The sequence below is a fragment of the Mus musculus genome, chromosome 3 (assembly GCF_000001635.26).
Source record: "Mus musculus strain C57BL/6J chromosome 3, GRCm38.p6 C57BL/6J".
NCBI lineage: Eukaryota > Metazoa > Chordata > Mammalia > Rodentia > Muridae > Mus > Mus musculus.
In genome coordinates this window covers 29,127,407-29,150,430 of record NC_000069.6, presented here as the reverse complement: position 1 = coordinate 29,150,430, position 23,024 = coordinate 29,127,407, and the positions used below count along the sequence as shown (strand labels likewise).

Below are 23,024 nucleotides of genomic sequence, written 5' to 3'. Positions count from 1 at the left end.
ATTTACAATGAATAAACCACATTGGGGTAAAAATAAATAAATAAATAAATAAATAAAATAAACCATTTTCCAAAACAATTTCTAGGGCTAGAAAACTGTTAAGTTGGTAAAGGACTTCTCCTCCAAGCTGGTGACCTTGGTTCAACCCTTGGAATATCCATGAAAACTGGAATGCATTTATAATCTCAGTACTCCTAGGGTGCAGATGAGAGGCAGAAGCAGGAGAATCCCTGGAAATCACTGGCCAGGTAAGTCAGCACATGCAGCAGTGAACAGATGTATCCTGCTCTCAACCAACCTTGAAAGTGAAAACCAACACCTCTGACCACAGCATGTGTACCATGGCACAGGGGCATACAAACACACACACACACCCTCACATACTCACACACACACACACACACACACACACACACACACCCTCACATATCCTCACATACTCACACACACACATACCCTCACATACTCACACACACACACACACAAACACACACACACATACCCTCACATACTCACACATACATATACTCATACACACATACACACTCACACACACATTCACACACACACATACACCCTCAAATACTCACACACACACACTCATACTCACACACACACACACACTCATACTCACACACACACACATACACCCTCAAATACACACACACACCCTCACATACTCGCACACACACACACACTCACTCACATACTCACACACACACACTCACACACACACTCACACACACATGCACATACACACACTCACATACACTTACACACACATGTACACACACACTCACACACATATGTACACACACACTCACACACTTTTCTAATTTTTGTGATAAATTCATGGCTACTGGTTTGTATTAACACACATTTTGAGCACCTTAAGGCTACCAAGCTTTATGCTGCATGTGTACGATATGTGTTCAGCACTCCTCATGCTATCCGTGCATGCCGATATTTTTACACCTCTACACTAAAGCTTGGAGAAATAAATGAATCTAACTTGGGGCCACAAAGCAAGTAATAGGTAGGGAAGTTTTTCTGAATTAACTGTCAATAAAATATCCTCAATTTAAAACACCACCAAAAGAATACTAATCTAAAGGATAAATACACATACACTTATGGATATGCATACACACACATATTTACAGTTATAAATATTTAGTCTGTATTATAACTGATACCACACTTGTACAGTGAAATGGCTAGATACTTAAAAATGCCCTAACATTTCACTGCTGATCATAGTATTAATGAATTCATTAACCTGGAACCATGCTTTCATATTAAGATTTATCTTAAATTTAGATCTTTTTGAGTCATTTACATAAAACTCAACCCATTAGCACCCATTAGTATCAAAAGGTTCTTATGGGATTTGTGAGACTATTTTAAATCTTTGAAAACATGAGGTCTCCCTGAAGCTGGGACGCTTAGAAAGCATGGTGGACGCTTGCTTTTCTCCCTTCTCCCAGCCTGCTGGGCTGATCCGCATTCAAAGGCTGGAGTAAAGTTAAAGAATCTGTGGTATCAAAGGGTTTCACCGCGACAAGAGCAGGTCAGATGTTGGTTCACAGCTGCAGAGGCCCTGGATCAAGCAGAGCCAAATTTAGCAAACCAACACAATATCCCTTGTTTCTGCAGGTTCTCTGATCTTTAGCTTTCAATGCTACATCATATCCTGAGGTAAAATTGGTGTCATGAAACCAAAAATAGTTCACACATAATCGAGATTTAACATAAAGTAAGCACCCAGCCCACTGATGAAGGAAGCTTTGTAACTGTGAATCTTCTTGGTAAGTGCTCCTTGGCCTTTTTACTTAATTATCCAACCATTTCCTACAGCAGCTCCCTGGATAAAGCACGGAGGAGCAGTGAGGAGCAGTGGAGGCTTCTGGTTTGGGGATTTAGCAGTTACAGAAGTTCAGACACCTTACCTTCTCTCGTATCCCACACACCACCGTGGGCCTGAGCAGCCTTGTTTCCAGAACTGGATGGTGTCTATGAAGGCTTGGGCACATGGGCGTGACAGTCTTACCAAGGTCAGCTGCTCCTCTCTGCAAACATTTGGCCTTCACAAAAAAGAGAAATGAGCAGTTACACAAGAAGATGTGAGCAGGGTTTTTGTTTGTTTGTTTTTGTTTTTGTATTTTGGGTTTTTTGTTTTTATTACGAAGCATAGGCACTTATCTGTCCATTTTTCACAAAACGTTTATAATGGCTTAGAGAGATACATATAGAAAATAACAGGTGAGGACTGGGGAGGTGGCTCAGTGGTTAAGAGCACTAGCTGCGCTTCCAGAGGTTCTGGCTTCAATTGTTAGCACCACGTGGTGGCTCACAAGGATCTGTAATGGGATCCAATACCCTTTTCAGGTGTGCATGGAGACAGAATACTCACATACAAAGAAATAAAAAATACATATTTATAAAACAAATAAATCTTTTAAAAGGTGACAGGCAAAAAGTCAGGCAATATTTTTGAAGAGTTCAGGCTTCATAGCAATTAATATTTTCATGTGTCAATTAAGGTAAAATATTTGTGATATCAAAAGACAGGAAGAGATAAAACTGAAATAGAATTTGAAGATCAAGAACATCTTCGAGATATGCAAGTTGTTACATTCGAACGTGGTTAAGATCATTAGGTTCCACATTAAGTTCTGAATTTTTTGAGCCAAAGTTTAGAAAGGAAAAGAACATCAGGATTCACAATACCCATGAAGCCAGTTCATCAGTGAACTTCAATCGTTCCTGGAACTCATTTCTGAGCAGTATTTTCCATTTGTATGTTTAACTTGATTTCACATGTAATGTGATGTTTGTTTAAACACAAGTAATTTTCAACCTCCCTGTCATGGCTTGCTTCCTACTTCTGTTATAAAGCAATCTGGGAAGGAAAATGTATGGGTCAAAAGGTCTGTTGACACTGAATAAGAGCATCACGCTGCAGGATCCCACTATAGGAATATAGCCTTAAAGAAAGTTAGTCTAAACTCATAGGATTATAGGACTAGAATATACTGATAATCTCCATGAAGTACCAATCACGTAGAAGCTTTTGTGAGTTTAAGAATTCTTTTGGTATCAACCTATTTTCTAGTTCAAAGTAGTCTTCATTTGGAATGATACTAGTTATGTTACCGAGCTAGGCAAACCTCGCATGTTTCCCATGCCTTCGAGGCCTTTGACAAGTCACACACTGACACAAACTGAGAAGGTGAAAGATTAGTCCTACTCTGATGTTCCTGATTCCAGAAAGCTGACATTCTGATGCAGTCTGCCTTACTCCCAGCCTCAGACCATTTGACGACTGGGATCCTACTCACAGTCAGCTAAAGAAAACATGACCTCTATTTGAGTTACTACAGTGAGCTCCTAAAAATCTCTGTGATCTTGCCTGGGGATGCAAACTTAACACTGTTAAACAAGCGTCTAACAGTGTGCCCAAACAGGACTCAGTGACATTGCCCCTGCTGACCACAGTTCCCTTTCCTTAGCGCCATGTGATCTCACAGCTCACTTCTTTTTTTTTAATTAGGTGTTTTCTTCATTTACATTTCCAATGTTATCCCAAAAGTCCCCCATGCCCTCCCCACCACTCCTCTACCCACCCACTCCCACTTCTTGGCCTTGGCGTTCCCCTGTACTGAGGCAGATAAAGTTTGCAAGACCAATGGGCCTCTTTTTCCACTGATGGCCAACTAGGCCATCTTCTGATATATATGCAGCTAGAGACATGAGCTCTGGGGATACTGGTTAGTTCATATTGTTGTTCTACCTATAGGGTTGCAGATCCCTTTAGCTCCTTGGGTACATCATCCTGAGTGAGGTAACCGAATCACAAAAGAACTCACATGATATGTACTCACTGATAAGTGGATATTAGCCCATAAACTTAGAATACCCAAGATATAAGATACAATTTGCAAAACACATGAAACTCAAGAAGAACAAAGACCAAAGTGTGAACACTTTGCCCCTTCTTAGAACTAGGAACAAATCACCCATGGAAGGAGTTACAGAGACAAAGTTTGGACCATCTAGAGACTGCCATATACGGGGATCCATCACATAATCAGTCTCCAAACGCTGACACCATTGCATACACTAGCAAGAATTTGCTGAAAGGACCCAGATATAGCTGTCTTTTGTGAGGCTATGCCAGGGCCTAGCAAACACAGAAGTGGATGCTCACAGTCAGCTATTGGATGGATCACAGGACCCACAATGGAGGAACTAGAGAAAGTATTACAGCTCACTTCTTACATCCACATACATTTCTAAGAGATGATTGTTTAGATTTGTCATTGCCAATCTCTGAACTTCATTTATGCGTTTGAATAGCACATTTTAATACTTAGTATAAATGTGGAAATAACAAAGGAAGAATAAAAATTGTACCTAAGGCAGACATTCTTAAAATAATCAAGAACTGATCAGCAAGTCTAAAGAGATTCTTAGCTTTTAAGAATCTGCTAGCCAGGCATGGTGGCACATAACTTTACTCCTAACACTTTGGAGGCAGAGGTAGGCAGATCTCTGTGAGTTAGAGGCCAGCCTGGTCTACATAAGTGAGTCAAGAACATCCAGGGCTCCATTTTACACACACACACACACACACACACACACACACACACACAAACCATCTCAAAAAACAAAAACAAACAAAAATCTGCTAATATAGAGAATACAATTATACTTATGTATATACATATATTTTTATATATGGATATATATGTACAAGTATATAATATATACTTCATATATTATATATAATATAAAACCATCTCTATAGAGATACAAATATATTTGTATAGACACATAAATAAAAATGTATCTTTAATTGCTCTTATATAATTTTTATCAGCCAAGCAGCCCCAATAGAATGAGCACAAAGGTCTGATATTTTATTATCAACAGTGTAATGCATTACACAGAAGTCCACATTGAATTCCAATGTCCAACATCTCCTTCTATTTACCCACCAATCCACTCATTTGAAAGTTATTTATTTTGTACCTGTACACATAACAGATTGTTTCAGAAACATTCAACAAAATAAGACATTGGTTGTGTGCCATCTCTCATAAAGTACTGAGCAGGAGGTGATGGACTGAGGGCTAACAGTAAAGGACACATCACCAAACTATCCAACAGTGTAGGTAAACTGACCTCAAAAATAAGTAGGGAGACTTATTAATTCCTCATAGTAATTGCTTAAGGACAATTCCCTTCATAGTATTTCAAGCCAAAGCACAAATGAGGCAGAAAGCTGTCACATCAGCTGTCTAGTTGGACTTAAATTGGAAAAAAAAAAGGCTTTCCCTCCATCATGTACAAGAGTTAGGCAGTATTAATGTCTCACTAAATCCTACCCTCATCTGGGGTCACCTGGATGCCATCAAAAATGCCAATCACCCACTTCAGTTTAAAGCAAACAAAGCAGTCTAAGATAGCGTCTTCATCCCTGGCAGAATCCCAGAATCCTTTATTATACCTCCCTTCCTCTCCCAGCACAAAAGCCAGGCCTGTTAGGAAAACATAGGGAGAAGAGATGTCTCAGGCACAGATAACAACAAACCCTTCAATTGCCCTTCTTGGGTCTTGGGTTCTATTGGAATTATGATACCAGTTCATATTGGCAGAAAGGAGGACCCAGATGTTGAGTCTGGCATGTAAGGCCAAATAAAGATGTATTTTGTATTCGTTCATTCATGGATTCATTCACACAGGCTTTAAACTGAACTGGAATAAGTTAACCAGTGACTTTATAATTAATAAGTGATGTGTAATGACGGAATCATAGGCAGAAAGTTGGCATATCTTATTGATTAGATAAGTAAACAAATAGTCCTGTGTTGTACACCAGCACACTGAGAATTTCTGCAAGTCAGCATGGCTACCTGATGTGGATGGCCCCCTCCACCTGCCATCCTTGCTACCTTATGTAGAACCAAGTGTCAGTCTTATGCAACTAACCATCTTAGCAGCTCCTGGGAGAAGGGAACAACAGGCAGAACAGCTTGCTCCATGCTGTAAGCTTGTTTTGAGGCACTATTCTCCTCCTCACACTCCTCCTAAGCTAAATCAAGGCCACCTCTGCCTGGATCTACACTCACACCCTAGTGATTCCCTACTGAGGTCCAGCACTCCACTGTGCTGTGCCGCCCCACCACCAATCTCTGCTCTGGTCTACCAGGAGACCTCACTGTTTCCATATGTTCCTGTGGTATTGTTGTTGTTGTGCTTTAAAATATTTCACCTAGCGTTGACAGCTATCTTATGAAGTAGAACCTCTAAATACATTCTTAAAATAGCACATTGACAAAGAGTTCAAGCTTACCTTCCAGTTCTTAAATGGGATCTTTTGGCTCCAGACTAGGCTGACAAAAGGAGATGTTCATTTGGTTGTTCCCAAATAAATGACTAGACTGTTTTGTCTTTAAGGAGGTCCAGCAATACAGATGTATAAATAACGTAATGTATGGGAAGGGCTCACAGGAATACAAGACAAAATCTATATTTAGCTAGAAGTTAGATTCCTATGGGTGTATATTTTTATCATATTAATAAACTGAGGATAAATTTCTCAAAGCAATAACAATCTACAGCACCTACTTTTTACATTGCTACTAATTTGCCACATAGTGAAACAGATGAAAGTGGATAATGTGTCACTTTCTTTCAAAGAAGAACTTAAAGTGACAATCCCTAATGAAAACACTAATTAAAATTAATAACAAGGAAGCACACTGCTGCTTCTGCCTCTGACCCTCAATCCTCTTAGGTATACCCCAGCCTGTGATCCTTCATACTATGACATAGCTGGAGAGCAGGCATTGGCCTTCTTTGTCCTCAGGCTCATAGAGGACCATTCTGGAGTCTGTAGACAAAAGCAAGGTGATCTAAAGAGAGCCTAAGAGAACAGAGCAACCCGAAGGAGTGCTTAGGAAGGAATGCACCCTCATGTCTCTCAAGTTTATTGCTGTGTGCACTTCCTGCTTTGTTGTCATGAGCTGGATCTCTCCACAGCTGCAAATTAATTTCCTCTGCTCCCTAAATGAATTACACGTAACCGTTTCTAAAAATGACTACAGCTATGAAAGTCATTTCCACTTAATAACTAACTATTAATCTCATATTTCTTGGTGTCACTTTAGTATGAAGTGCAAACGAAAATTATGCTAAACATTGCAAATTTATAGCAAACACCAGCCTTGATTTATATTATTATAGATGGTTTATCACCAGAAGCAATCTAAACAAAACTCCATCAGATAGATGTTACAATTTGTATTTATTTCTCCCAGCACTAAATAGTTCCTCAATTTCAGAACCATCATTAATTTCTTATAAATGCAAAGCTTTATTTCTTATTTTAATCTACAATGATTTCTCTAAGTCTTCAGAAGATTAGCATTTACATAGAATATTCAAATAACCATTATAAATGAGATTTGGTGTTCCCTGGGCAATCTATTAGCAATGATGCATAAAAGACTTAAAAGGAATGGGTGGTCCCCATCGATCCAGGATGTAATAGGCTAACAATGCACTTCTCCTTCCTTTTAAATGATCACCTTACAATTCAAAATCAAGCCATTTATATAAAAAATTCAGTATCTGTGAATATTTTTAAATTGTTTTGACTACCTCTGTAATCATCTAAATGTATTATGCATTCTTTAGATCTCCAGGAAGATCTAAGCCACTGCACTGATCACAATAAAAAGGAAACTGTAAGTATTTAGTTGCCTTACTTATTTAGCTACGTCAAAGCCAAGAGCTTTGTGCATCTTACCCTGACCACACAGTCTACAAATGTTGACCATTTATTCTATGCCCAGTTCCTTCTAGTTAATCCGGTCCAACTCAGTCTTTTTGCTCACTATCAATATCTGTCTTAAGGGCTTTACTAGCTAAATTTCTACAGTGCATGTTGTTCAAGCCCCATTTGCCCAAACAGAAGACAGAGCCATGTCACATAGAGAAGCCCAGCTAACCATCCCTGTGCCACATCTGAATCAGTCTGCTGACTCTTCCTCCAACTACTCTCCTGACTTTTCCCCATCTCCTTGGACTATGTTGAGAAGTTATTTATGAAGACTGATATTTATGATCTATTTTCTTTCTCTAAAATATGGCTTTTAATACTAAAGTATGTTCATCCTCATGTCATAAACAGTGGTATCAGTTAACTCAAACTTAATAGAAGTCGCATGCTTTGAAGACCCTGTGATGAAGAATTCATTAATTCACTCTCCAAAATTTCTCTGATCTTGTATGATGCATTAGCAATTCTGTTAGGCACCTACACTACAGTCAAATATGAACTGTCCTTGAAGTTAATAATAATAAATAATAATAATAATAAAACCTCACTTCTAGAAGAGGTTAAATGATATTTTCAACTATTACTTGTACAAAATTGGTAACATAAGATGTGTTTACGCTTAATGAAGATATCCCAGATTATATAAACTTCCATTAAAACTCAAATTTGCTCTGATCAAAGGAAATATCCATTTATCAAGCACTATAAAATACTGAGGAAATTAAAGGAAGAAAATGTATATAGATGAGAAGATAAGCCATGCTTTTTTATGTGGAAGAATCAACACTGGTTGATTAGTAGTTTAGTAGTTGCACATACTAAAACTTCTAATAACCATATAGACCCAAAATAAAGCTAAAATGTAAACAAGATTCAAATAGGTCAAGCAATATTAAACAAAATCAACAGAACTAGAAGCATCACTATACATGACTTCAAGATCTATTATAGAACTACAGTGACCAAGACAGGTCTACATTCATAAAAATCATACAGAAAAAAAGGACAAACTAAAGAGGCTACATACAAATTCAAGAGCAAAGAGTCAGCTTATTTTCTGTAAGGATACTCAGAGCGCATAACAGGAAAAAGGTAATCTCTTCAATAGATGGTGATAAAATAACTAGACATCTTCATACAGAGTGTAGTTCAATTATCTCACTGCAGATATAGAAGTCAACACTCATTGATTTAAATATAACTTTAAACTACTGGATCACTTTAAAGAACTGGGCCACTGCGATGATTCAGGATTTAAAGCACTCACTGTCAAGACTAATAATTTAAGTCCCTGGAAGCCACATGGCATAACATAAGAAGAGAACCGACAACCGTAAATTGTCCTCTGTCTTCCACATGTACAAGGAGATACACACATGCAAGCACATGTGTACATGCACAATAAATAAATGAATAAATAAAGTAATGAAAAATATCGGCACATTTGCAGTAACAACAAGCAGCTGGATCCAAGACCTGGGCAATGCATGTATGATGTGAAAACAGAAGCACAGAGAACAGAAAACAAGACAGACCAATGATAATACAGCAACACAAAACCTTTACAGGTAAGAAAGCAACCAGGGAGAGAGCAGTGACTTAAGGCAAAAAGGAATGATTCTTCTTTGTTATTGTTGTTGTTTTTTCTGTTTTATTTTGTATATTCTTTTTAAAGATTTTTTATTAGATATTTTCTTCATTACATTTCAAATGCTATCCCAAAAGTCTCCTATACCCTCCCCCTGCCCTGCTCCCCTACCCACCCACTCCCCCTTTTTGGCCCTGGTGTTCCCCTGTACTGGGGCATATAAAGTTTGCAAGACCAAGGGTCCTCTCTTTCTACTGATGGCCGACTAGGCCATCTTCTGATACATATGCAGCTAAAGACACGAGCTCTAGGGGTACTGGTTAGTTCATATTGTTGTTCCACCTATAGGGTTGCAGACTCCTTCAGTGGGTGCTTTCTCTAGCTCCTCCATTGGGGGCCCTGTGTTCCATCCAATAGCTGACTGTGAGCATCAACTTCTGTATTTGCCAGGCACTGGCATAGCCTCACAAGAGACAGCTATATCAGGGTCCTTTCAGGAAAATCTTGCTGGCGTATGCAGTAGTGCCTGCGTTTGGTGGCTGATTATGGGATGGACCCCCTAGTGGGGCAACCTCTGGATGGTCCATCCTTTCGTCTTAGCTACAAACTTTGTCTCTGTAACTCTTTCCATGGGTATTTTGTTCCCTATTCTAAGGAGGAATGAAGTATACAGTAGGTGCTTAGTAAATGGACACTGAATAAATGAGCACTTGCCCTCAGTCATCCAAGCTTGAAGAAATGTATTTCCAGGAAATTATGAGCCTGGGTACCTTGTCTATATCTTTGATCATTTCAAATAATAAGGATTTTTCCTCAGATAAGGACCCAGCATTTCTAAACTCAAGGAAGTTCTTGGAGTCCAAAGAAATAGTAGGTAAAAGTTCTAAGAAACTATTGTGGAAGGGAGTTTTTAATCCTCTGTCTACAGCTAATTGATAAATATATAGATAGATGTGTGTAAAGACATTTATAATTGATATATAGAGATAACAGAAAGCTGATCATTAAATGATAGATTGATAGATTACATATATAGCTGATAGAAAAGACCAATGATATATAGTTTTATATAACATAGATGATAGATAGATAGATAGATAGATAGATAAGAGCAAAACATTTCTAAATAAACATCTTGTCCCCCAACACATGTTGCCATTCTAACTTTTCCATGCAGTGACCCTAGGCACCATTCTGTGAAGAAATGTCACGACCAAGGCTGTTTATCTTTTAAAGGGCACTAATTAGGGGATTGCTTACACTTTCAGAGGGTTAGTTCATGATCATTAAGGCAGGAGCTACGAGAGCAGGCAGGCAGACAGGCAGCCAGCAGGCAGGCATGGCAATGGAGCAAAATCTGAGAGCTTACATGTGATCTCCACGTATGCAGCAGAAAAGGAGACTGGCTGTGTTTGGCATGGGTATTTGAAACCTGCCGTGCATATTCTTCTCCCCAACACATATAATGCATGCAAAAAAAAAAAAAAAAAAAAAAAAAAAAACCAAGTTCAAATGTAATTACAGAATCGATACATGTAAAGAACCATCTCAGATATCCAATAACAAACATGGCTTGCCTTAGACACAGATGCCCATCTGGTGCCATCATTCTTTACAGAATGTGAAAGATACAAGGTGCTAACACAGCCCCTGTAGTACTGAAGTTCTGTAGGAAGTCACTGCTGAAAACCCAACTCCAAAACACACAGTACTCATTCTATATTTTTGCTGTAACATCCTACATGGGTTTTCCTTTCATGTTCATAGATAAGATCCCCAGTGCTCTGGGAAGAAATATGTCAGGCTAAATTAGTACTACTTCTACTGTCATGTGCACACAGTGTGTATTATAGTACTGTGCTCAGTACTACTCTGAATACATGAGTATGCATTGATGCATTCTGAGAAATCCAGAAATCATATTTGATGCCTCTTACAAGGAAATTTCCTGATTTCTTGCCCAGTATTTTAAAATCTTTAAAACTACACCTAAAGGAGAAAATCTAAAAGAGAGAGAGAGAGTGGAAGAAGATAAAGAGAGAAATTCCTCATGCTGAACTGCACATGCATACACACATGCCCAAGCACATGGAATGCATGTGCTTATGAACATAATGGCTGAAAGAATCATTTGGGGATGAATGTGTCCTTCTGGTGTTTTTATTGTGTTTGTTGTTTTGTTTTGTTTAGGGGGCATTGAGGAGGCTGGGATTTTGGTTTTGAGGGTTTTGGGAGATTTTGTTTTTGTTTTAAGTGAGTGAGTGTCAAAGAATGAAGAGAGATGTCACTCAAAGGACAACCACTGAATATAATTAATTTCTGGTGTGTCTTCTTTATTCTGTGACTACTAAAAACTGAAAGAAAAACCAAGCAACCTGAAAGTGATTTTTTTTCCTTATAAAATGTCCTGTATTTTAAGTATGATTTTTTTTCCTTTGAAATGCTCTGTATTTTTTGTTCATAGTGATCACCTTCTGAATTCTGCATCACTTACAGCCCAGCCTTTATCTCAGCATCTAATTATGTACTCTTCCCAGGTTTTCTCTCTCTTTATTATTTCCTGCATTCTCTCTCCTCACATGTTTTTTAAGGATAGAGATCACATCTTAGCATCTTCCATCATACCCAGCCCTCCTGGTCTGAATAAATCACTATGTAAATAATTATCTCCTTCTTAGAGCAGCCTATAACATTGTTTCTTCTTCTGCATATGGTCATGGTGATTCTGCTTCCTGGGACAAGTCTTTCCGTCTATAATTTTGTTCTCAACTAAAGATCAAAACCAATACTGCTCTCAGTTCTGAAACCTCCCATAGAGCTTACAGTGCAACGGGTACATCATATGTACTAAGTATGTAGCGATTAGCTTGAATTTATTGAAAATGGAATTCTGACTGTTCCTCGAGCTCGAATGACTGGGATTTTGAAAAAGGCAAGAATGAGACAGATGAGGGGACTCACCCTCCCCAAGGAACTGGGCAGTTGTTAGCACTGATGGGATCAGTTAAGAGTTATTAGCAGTGTTTATGTTGTTTTACAAATTCTTATAATAACTACTCCTAGTGTTCATTTTCCTGTAAATAATCGAGATGTTGGGAATTGAGTAGTTTGACTCTTTAACTTTTTGCTGCCCCTATTGCCTTGAGCAAAAAAACAGCCAGCCACACTGCCCTATGCCAGCACCAGCCACTTTAAATACTCAAGAGGACTGAGAAAATCATGAGAAACACAGTGCACCTACTCCTGCAGGGGCAGCCGCAGTCACGGCTGTACCCTTTGTCCAGCTTTTACGTTGTAACAAGCCTTGATGAACTCTGGGTAACCTTGCACTATGTCCCCTGAGGCCAGAGGAGTATCCCTTCTCCAGTGACCTAGCAGATAAAGTACAAAGATTGGTGTTAAAGAGATAGTTCAAAGACAAGCACAAACCTTAATTTCATGAAAGGCCTGTGATGTAGCCCTTTTCTGGCTACAGGTGCAGGTGTTCGTGCATCCGCAGTAGGTCTGGAGGCAGATAGCGCTGCCTCCTCTGGTTTCACAATATTAGGCTCAAAATGGGGGCCTGGGGGACTTGGGCACTTGAGATTGCTCATCAGGTTAAGGCACCTGTTCCCAAGCCTGTTAACCTGTGTTTGATTCCCAGAAGCCCCATGGTGGAAGGAGAGAACCCACTCCCACATTCAGCCCTTGGGGCACGTGTACCCACATGCATACACAGGCAAAGTAAATGAATGTAAGAACTAAACTCACCCCTCGTTTTCATCAGGAACCCCTTCCTATATCACTAACCACTCCCAGAACTCATTGACTAATTAAAACTGTACCCTGAAGATTGAATCGCCCTAAAGGTTAAATTTCACCTCAGTTTTGGGAGGACCATTGACACGTTCCAAAACAGGAAGGCCCTGGGATTCTATGGAAACCTGGGTTTGCTCTGATGCCTCCATTCCCTGAAGTCTGCAGAAATGCAAAGAAGAGGGGGAGATAGAGCCTTCCTACTTGTTTGTCAGGGAATCAGCAGTGTGAACTTCTATGTTCACACCCCAGTGTTAACCAGAGTCAAATATAAAAAGGCCTGTTCACTGACAGTGACACCCCCCCCAGTCACTGTTCACTGACAGTGACCCCCCCCCGACACTGAACTGTGACAAAACCCAAAAGCATTTGCCCTGATTCCAGCCTGCTGCGGGTCTCTGTGCCACATCAGGTCCCACTGTATGGAAGAGCATACCACCTGTCTGTCAATGCCGATTTAAGACAGTGTCTCAATACACACATTTTAAATCAGACCTGAAATGCTGATCAAAACTGTTTGAAGTTTTCCAGATGCAACTGCATTTATCTGCAGCACTTCTAAAAATAAGAGGGAAAAAAGCCCAAAGCCTGTCAAAGTTAATTAGATTCATACAAAAAGCTTAACAGTCCTATGCAATGTTTTTACTCTGCTACATATAAATGTACAATAATTCCATGAACACTCGGTTTAATTGCTCATAATATTTTAATTAAGGCTATGCTTTGTATAAATATCAACTCATCATTTACTGTGTCTACAGTCCCATTTAAATGATGAAGTCAATTTGACAGTACATTCATGAAAAGAGAGCCTTTTAAGAGTTTTGCTTTATGTGGTCTGGAATACTAATAGGGGTTAATTGTCAAAACAAGCCTAGTACTGACTTCAGAGGCTCCTTCACGTTTTATAAGCCACAGAACAACTGCTGCATTTGCATATGACCTTTTGACCCAGTGCCATGAATAACATAAGGGCTACTTCAAATCTGCAGGTCTGCGGCTGGAAAATCGGAAAGCTCCCTTTTAGTATTTACATTTTAAGGCTGCCCTTTCAACGATCCCCTTTAACTACTGTATTTGCGATTCAGATGATCAGATAATTAGATGTAAGATTAGATGCGCCAGAAGAGATGGCTGCTTCAATTAATCTTACAGTCCGTGCCTCTGCAAATCAGTTCTCCGTGTGCAACAGAAAATATCAAATTAAGTTTTCAGAGCCAGGGAAATTTCAAGTCCACAGTCATTTTAATTCCATCTGAGGCAAGGATATAATTTATTACTGTAGTCTGAATTCATGTTCTCTCTTTCCAAAACACCAGTTTTAATTAGAGAACTGAGCCCCAAAAGAGTAGAAATAGGGGGAAGACAGTTTCCCATTTTACCCCCAAGGGGATCACTACCTCCTGCCTATAGACAGCATCTCTTCTGATGTGAGTGCTTGCACAGTGAGTATCAGCAGGGGCTACTGTGGGGGATGGGGGCCCTACCACAGGAGGGCTTTGTGGGCCTGAAAGGAGAGATGTGCCACCTCTCATTTACAAATGAATCGGCTACAACTTCCCTGCTTTTTTGCTTCTGCCTTATAAATTTCACAAACCATTTTGCCGTCCAAAACGATCAAATAATTTCTCTCATAAAACACAAGATGGAAAAAAAATCACCTCAAATTGTCAACTGTATGTGCTTTTTTATAAATAGAACTTTTAACAGAATAGACGCATGAAATAAATATAGATCTGGAAACTAGAAAACAGATGGCACAAAAGATACTGGTATTTATCCCTGGGTGCCATTAAGAGAGAGCACAAAACAATCAGTTCTCAATTCTGTTTCGAGTTTTGAAAGGCAGAGCCCAGGAATAAAGTCCTATGGTCTGTTGTGAAGCCAGAGTGCCTTCAATGGAAGGGGATCGATGGGATAGCATCTCTTAGGTAGTCTAGTCCGGAACTCACAGGTGTGAACACTGAAGCTTGAGTCTTGTGCTAAGATATTATCAAGGCCAATACTACTCTAAGCCACTTGCAGCACCCACCGCATCTGGAAATGCTGCATTTGAGAGTTGGAGTTCAATTCCTTACAAAGTCATCCTGTTCATTCACTCAACAATTGTTTTTGAAATACAGAAAGGTTTCAGAGAGCCTGCGCGGTAATTCGTGGATGTAAGGAAACCCAGCGAATAAGGAGGGGACAACAGTAGCTCGTTGTAAAGTTATTTAATATCCTTCCGATGGCTAGACGGACCAGAGAGTGACAATACGCGGAGATACATTAACATCGCTGGGAATCCCTGAAGGAGAAATCTGCTAATACCAAACCGCAACCAGAGCTGTCAAGGCTGACCTCGTTTATTACCGCGAACACAAGGGGGGATATTTATATGTTGTTCAGAACCAGCTTCTTCGGCAGAGCAGAAGGGCTTCCTTCCCTTTCTCCTCTGACCTCACACGGGGGACGTGCTAACTAAGGATGGTGTGTTACCCCTGTCATGTGGACAGATGGGTCCCATGCCTCACACCAAATCACAAGCAGAGACATAGCTTTCCGTGACTTTGCTTCCCTTTGCGGGAATGGACACGATCACTGCCACGGCTCTGGTTTCAAGGACATGTAAGTGAGTGTCCTTTCCTTCTCTCCACTTTTCTCAGGGGTCTCAGCACCCATCCAATAATCCACTGCCTTAATTTCCCCACTCACCTCTGATGGGACTCTGACCACCTTGAGCATGGCGAGCATGGCTCTGGCAGGCTTTGTGCTTCTCCCCCCCACCCCTCATTCCTGCTGCCTTCATAAAAACTTAGATTACATTCCTAAAGATAGGCTCTCCCCCACCCCACCCCCACCCCACCCCCCAGGCTGACTACCAAGGTCCAGCTATCAAAGTACTGAAGTCCAGCAACCGCAAGTCCCCTTTGGCTCACCTAATTAAGGTTCCCAATTAAAATTAAACACCTCATCCTAACATGCCATTTTCCTATGGGACACATCTGTCTCTGCTCTATCCAGAGGCAGACCTTTGTCCTGTCTTTATCTCTTATTCCCTGCCCTTTCTCCCCCTGGGGCAAATACATCTCTTTTCTGTGGAAAACTTAATCTTGAGGTCCTGAGGCAGCATTGAGCCTCTTCATCATGGCAGCTCTTCCTTCTCAAGTATGCTATATACCTGTTGTCTTTTACTCTTTCACTCCTGTTTTCTCAGATACTTACCTAGGCAACGTTTCTACCATCTTTTCTCTAAGCTTAGCTTAGCTTAGCTGCTTTTTGTTTCTTCTTTATGCCTTAGAAAGTTATTTTATTGCATTTATGTGTGGTGTATGTGTTTTGTGAGAATGTATTGTGTGTACTGTGTGTGTATGTTTGTGTGTGTGTATGGTTTGCTATGTTGCACACAGAGGGGTCAGAAGACAACCTGTGGGCAGAAGTTCTCTTCCTCTACTACACGAGTCCCAGGGACTGAACTCAGGTGTTGTCTTAGTCAGGGTTTCTATTCCTGCACAAACAATCAGGACCAAGAAGCAGTTGGGGAGGAAAGGGTTTATTCAGCTTCCACTTTCCACATTGCTGTTGATCACCAAAGGATACAGGACTGGAACTCAAGCAGGTGAGGAAGCAGGAGCTGATGCAGAGGCCATGGAGGGATGTTAGTTACTGGCTTGCTTCCCCCGGCTTGCTCAGCCTGCTCTCTTATAGAACCCAAGACAACCAGCCCAGAGATGGTTCCACCCGTAAGGGGTCTTTTCCCCTTGATCACTAATTGAGAAAAATCTCTTACAGCTGGATCTCATGGAGGCACTTCCTCAACTGAAGCTCCTTTCTCTGTGATAACTCCAGCTGTGTCAAGTTGACACACAAACCCAGCCAGTACAGGTGGTCAGGCCTGAGAACAAAAGAACCTCAATCTGCTAAGCCATTTTGCTGGCTCCACTATCTCTCTTCTCCCAAGAACATCTAAAGCTTGGAGTTCTCCTTCAAATTTGTGTTGATTTTCAGGAAGCACTCAAACACAAATCACACATACCAGCTCCAGTGTACCACACAAGTATCCCCATTGCCCAAGCTGAAGACCTCTCTCGGCCAGCCCTTCATCTCCAGATGTATCAGTCAAAATCCTCATTTCTTCTTCAAGGTTTTTGCCTAAGTACCATCACTCCTGAAAGTCTTGTATGCTTGCCTATAATAAACAGCAGCTTCTGCTACTCTCTGCTTTTGTAATGAGGCCAGGTTCAGGACACATAAGACAACGCATGACCTTACTGAATAGTTCACCCTAGAATCTCCTCAAATACACTGCAAAGTCTTTTCAAAAACAATTCCTGTGTATTTTAACCCGCTTTGTAGCCCACATATATAGTTGCTTAGGAAACATTTACTCAATTATAGCCCTATGCACTAGGAACCACATTCCTCATACTCAACAAAAGCAAATCTCAACAACTGACATTAGCAGGGACTCATAACATCTGGGTTAATTCCTGGAGACCATTGAGCCCAGCACTATGAAGGTATGTAAATATCTCAGTCAATTAAGAGCCCATCACTATTTAAAGCCTTTGAGCTGTTCAAAGTGTTGTAAATACAAGAGATATTTACATTCTATTCTTCTCTTCCAGTCACCAAATCCAAACATCTCTCCAATCACAATGTGACACAGTGCCAAGAGCAACCTCACATCTGAGATCTTCTCCCTGTGTTGTGTTTCATGTGTGTGTTGTGATCCAGATAATTCTTTCTGTGTTGCCTTCATATCCTTAGTATACTAGTATTTCTCTTTTAGAGTCCTACAGATGAACTCTGGCCTAAAAGTGAGTCTTTCTTGTTCTTCTTACATTCTAGGGAAAAAAATACTCCAGATATTTATTTCTGCAGCTACTGCTTACCCACATCTTTTCAAGCAAATCTTTCCAACAGCTTTCTAAAGAGTGTCTATTATGAATTCAGAGGGGGGTGTGTGTGTGTGTGTGTGTGTGTGCGTGTGTGTGATCCCCTTTCCTTCCTTTAAGACTTAGTCTTGCTGTCAAATCCCAATGTTTCACAGTCTGACCAGGACTTTAATCCTTCTTTCTATTTGAAATGTCTCACAGTGCTATTTCAAGGAATTCTCCTCTCCTCTCCTCTCCTCTCCTCTCCTCTCCTCTCCTCTCCTCTCCTCTCCTCTCCTCTCCTCTCCTCTCCTCTCCTCTCCTCTCCTCTCCTAAACACAGAAGCTGTGGAGCACAGGAACATTACAGTTCCTCTGTAAGGTTAAGTGAAAGTCAGGATGTGTCAGAGCTTGGTGTTTCTCTGTCTGTCTCTTAGGTAATACTGTCTTTGGTGTTACTTGTTCATTAGGAAAAAAATAACATGCTAAGTTTTGTCTGTGGTGACACTCCATTTCTCTCTTACTGTTGCTACAATATTCTTTTCTAAGCCAATAGCACCCACTCTAAAATCATGAAGGATTGAGGGCCGTGGAGATGGCTTAGCTAGTTAAGGTACCTGCTGATGAGCTCATGCCCAATCCCTGGAATTCACACGGTGGAGGGAGAGAACTGACTCCTGCAAGTTGTCCTCCGACTTCCACACATACATTATGGTAAACCATATTGTGTACCATGGCAACAACCTACCATACAGACATATGCAGACACAAATGAATGCAATAAATAAATAAATAAATAAATACATAAATACATAAATAGATAGATAGATAGATGTATAAAGTAAAAAACCCTACAATCTATGAAGGATTCAGAGTTTGCTTTATGCTTAAGATGTGGCACGTCTACCTTACAACAATGTAATGTAGCCAACAAGATTTAAAATATGCATATTATGCTTCCAAGTAAAAATAAATAAAAAAAACAATAAAACAACAAAAACAAACAAACAAAACCAAAAACCAAAACCTTACCAGCTTGAAGCTAGCAGTTCAGGTAAAGGGCCCCATTCATAGTGTTCTCATACTTCATGCTTCATACCAACCAAACCCAGGTAAGGTGTAACTATAGATTTTACCTAGATGACCCAGTAACATTAGACTTTAGAGTGAGGGTTAGATGATGAACTAGAAGGAATCCTGGTCTTATGCACCTTAAATCTGCAAAGTTGCTAAGAGGTCTTTTTAGAACAGTCAACTATTTAAATTTTCTTCCTTCAATTTGAAGGGCAAGGAAAAGTTGTCTTATATTATTGCTAATAAATCTCATAGACATGAAAAAGGAAATGAACAAATAAATGCCATAATGTGTAAGATGTATGGATGGATGTGGAGACAGAAACATAGAGCATATGATCTGTGGATGGAATCTGAAACACAGAGCAGGCACCTCCCTCATGTGAAACATCTGATCATAGGACCGTTAAGATAAACTACTGTAATCTTTCACACTCACAGCAGCACCCAAAACTAAACTCATTTGTCACCTGAGGCTATCTTTGAAAGTAAGATGAGTTTCTTGTAGGCAACAGAAGACAGAGTCTGGTTTTTGTTTTTGTTTCAATACATTCAGTTAACACATGTCGTTTGGTTGGGGAAACGTGACCATTTAGACTCTTGAATGGTGTCCATTGCTGTCATTTTGGTGGATTTTGTTTCCTCACATGTATTTGTTTTGTTTTTATTCGCTATTTGTGTCATTTGACCTATTTTGTGTATCAGTAATTTTGTGTTTTTGTATTTTCTTTCTATAGTCTGTTGGCTATGCCTATTTTTCTCACTAGTCTGAAGAACTGCATCTAGTATTCTATGTTGCGATAATTTGATGAACATGATTTTTTTTTCTAGCATATATATAACATGAAGTTTTTTCTTCATCAATTTTGGCAAATAGTTTTGCTGCATAAAATAGTATGGAATGGCATCTGTGGTCTTTTAGAACTTAAAGTACATTGCTTCAGCACCTACTGGATTTTAAAGTTTCCATTGAGAAATCAGCTATTATTCTAGTGGATTTCCTGTATATGTGACTTGTGGCTTTTGTCTTGCAGGTTTCCATACATGTTCTTTGTTCTCTATATTTAGTGATTCCATGTTCCTTTCTGGTCTTGTCTAGTGCATGGTCTGTGTATGGTTCTTATATTTGTGTATGAATGTCTTTCCTTAATTTGGAGGAAAGTTTCTTCTGTGACCCGATTGAAGATCTGGTCTATGGCATTGCCAGGGGATTCTTTTCTGTCTTCTATGCTATGAATACACAGATTTGGTCTTTTCATGGTATCACAAAATTCCTGTATGCTTCTTTTATGTATTTTTGTGTTCTTCATAGTCTTTGTTTGAGTGGTACAATTCCTCTACCTTCTCTTCAAACCCTGGTATTCTATTTTCTACTTGGTGCATTCTACTAGTCCTAATTCAATTCTAAGTTTCTAATTAGGATATTGGGTGTTGAAATTCATCTTACCGCACCCTGAAGTCTCCCCAATATTTCCATCTCTTTACTTTCAAACCCTAAATTGCCTACATTCGGACATATGCTTGTTTATCCTGGACTTCATTCAGGAGTTTACTACTTGTCTCTTTAAGTTCATTGAGGTGTTCCTTCATGTCTTTTTAAAACCATATTGAAATGTTTGACCATGCTTATAATTTTTTTCTTTTTAATTTTGAGTCCTGGAACATACCTAGGTAATTGTCATTTGAAAACATTTCTATAGAACTACTAGGTTTGGGGAAAGAATACATTGTCTTGGTCTTCCGTATTATGTTTTTGGTGTGTGACTTGAACATGTAGACTTCCTCCATTGGTTACTGTAATTCCAGCCTGCCTCTGGCTGGGCCAATCCAAAAACAATGTGGTGAGAGCCAGGCTTGTACATGTGGAGATGACATGAACATGAACTGAATACTACGTGAAAATGAACTCACTAGAATATCTGTGACAGACACTAGGAAGTAAGTCATCAGGGATTTGCATTTTCTCCTTTATATTTTTATGTACTCAAACTTGTCAATTGTCAAAGTATTTCATTTTGTCAGTTTCTTCAGTGGTTTTGCCATTTCCCTAACCTGTGGCTGAATAGCTTGTATGTGTTCCCATATAGATTTTGAAATCTTCCATGGAACTTTATCAAAGAAATTCCCTTCTATTTTTGTTGATTCTTCTGACATTAATTATTTTCATTCTGTGTTTTCAAATAAATTAATGATGAATCTATTCAACTGAATTGTCAGACCAAGGTTTAGTTTACATATAAAAGTTTGAGAAGGGGGTAAAGGAATGATTTAGCAAGTAAGAGACTTTATAACACAAGCACAGGGATATGAGTTCAACTCCCCGGCATCCATGCAAAAAAGCAGATATAGTCATACATATATCTATAACACCAGCAATTTGGGGTGGAATCAATGCTTTCTGGACATTGGTTTACTATGGCATTGGAGACCCTGCCTCAAAGGAATAAGGTGGGTAATGATAGAAAAGTCGTCTTCCTTTAATTTCTGTATGTCCATGGAGATGCATGTACTCATACATGCATGTACATCACAAACACATGTGCACATAACGGAAAAAAAATACTGAGAAAGGATAAGGTACAATAAGATCTATGGCAAGCTGCATGCTAAGGCATGGCAAACCTCTATTCCAACTCTAGAGGAAGGACCTTCTGAACCAGCGGCCTTATTTCTATTTGTCTGTAATTTACCTCTTCAGATAAAGACAGTTTTAAACCTACCTTGAATTGCCCTTAGCTGTGCTGACAGGAAACAGCATGACTACTTGATTTTAGTATGGATATCTAATTATTGCTTAGTTCTGTAAAAACTGCATGTTTATACATTGGAATAATCAGGGTTATCAAAACAGAATGAATGTTCTCCACCGGTACAAAGCATGGCTATATTTTAGCATCTTAAGTTTGTCATAAATAAATGGATAAACTGAAAGCACTTCCCATTTCCATAGAAACTAGAAATAGAACTATCCCTCTGTATATGAGGTGTTATTTTTGTTATACTACACTGGTCTCAAAATGTAATTTGTTAAGTTTTAGAGCCAAATGATAAAACTAATGGGTTATGGATTTAGTATTAATTACTCAAAAGCTGTAATCAGTATCTCTGAAAACGATTCTTCAAAAAGCAGGTGGTATTTACTTCCTTGCTTATTTCTATACTCTGTCCAGGAAGTGCACCAAGAAACTAATGAATCTGGCTAGATACTCAGAAAAAAGAATTCTTGTTAAAATAAACCAATTCATGAGTGTTAACTGTGGATAATTTTTTATTTCTATGAAAAGCAGTAAGGCCAAAATCACTGTATCCATGCAATAATATGCTAACTTTAAATATTTTAAGCATATTACTTTCCCTTACAGATGGTCATACAAATATATAAAGGTAAGTAAGGGTAGGCTGCTTACCCTATTCCCAATATCTTCCTCTTCTCACAAGTCAAGTACCCACCAGCCACCAATAATGTACTCAAGGTCTTAAGAAATAGAGCATAGAAAGCATTTATGGTTTTCTAGGTAGTGGTATAGATTGTTCTAAGTTCCTAGCTGATTCCTAACACACCCAGGTCTTACCACAACCTGAAACTGAGACTACTCCCATACCAATGCCTTCTCAAACTAATACCTTTTGCCCCAGTTCTGAAATTCTGGCTGAAAGAATTTTATTAAAGATAAAACTGAAAGACACACAGCCAGTACTTTAGGTAGCTTAAAGCACCTAGATAACTTCTGGTCGAGTGAGGCCGCATGCAGGTCCAACACACAGAACACAGTGCTCACCATTCGCCAACGGTGTTTGTGTTAAACTGACATTTAACAATAACAGCCAGGAAGCTCTGCCCACCCAGGTTGCTTTGAAAGACA

At 39.4% G+C, this 23,024-nt stretch overlaps 1 protein-coding gene across 18 annotated transcripts in view; it reads right to left on the bottom strand.

Moving 5' to 3' along the window:
- Egfem1 (EGF-like and EMI domain containing 1) overlaps nt 1-23,024 on the bottom strand; it is a 609,406-nt gene that overhangs the window by 540,628 nt on the left and 45,754 nt on the right. For all 18 annotated transcript variants that reach the window (XR_001783766.2, XR_003954418.1, NR_151636.1 and 15 more), the window contains exon 2: nt 1,950-2,084. Coding sequence is in view for 13 of the 18 variants with exons in the window: in XM_006535559.4 (XP_006535622.1) it covers nt 1,950-2,084 (135 nt within the window). In the remaining 5 variants the exon portion in view is untranslated. The remainder of the gene's footprint in view (nt 1-1,949; nt 2,085-23,024) is intronic.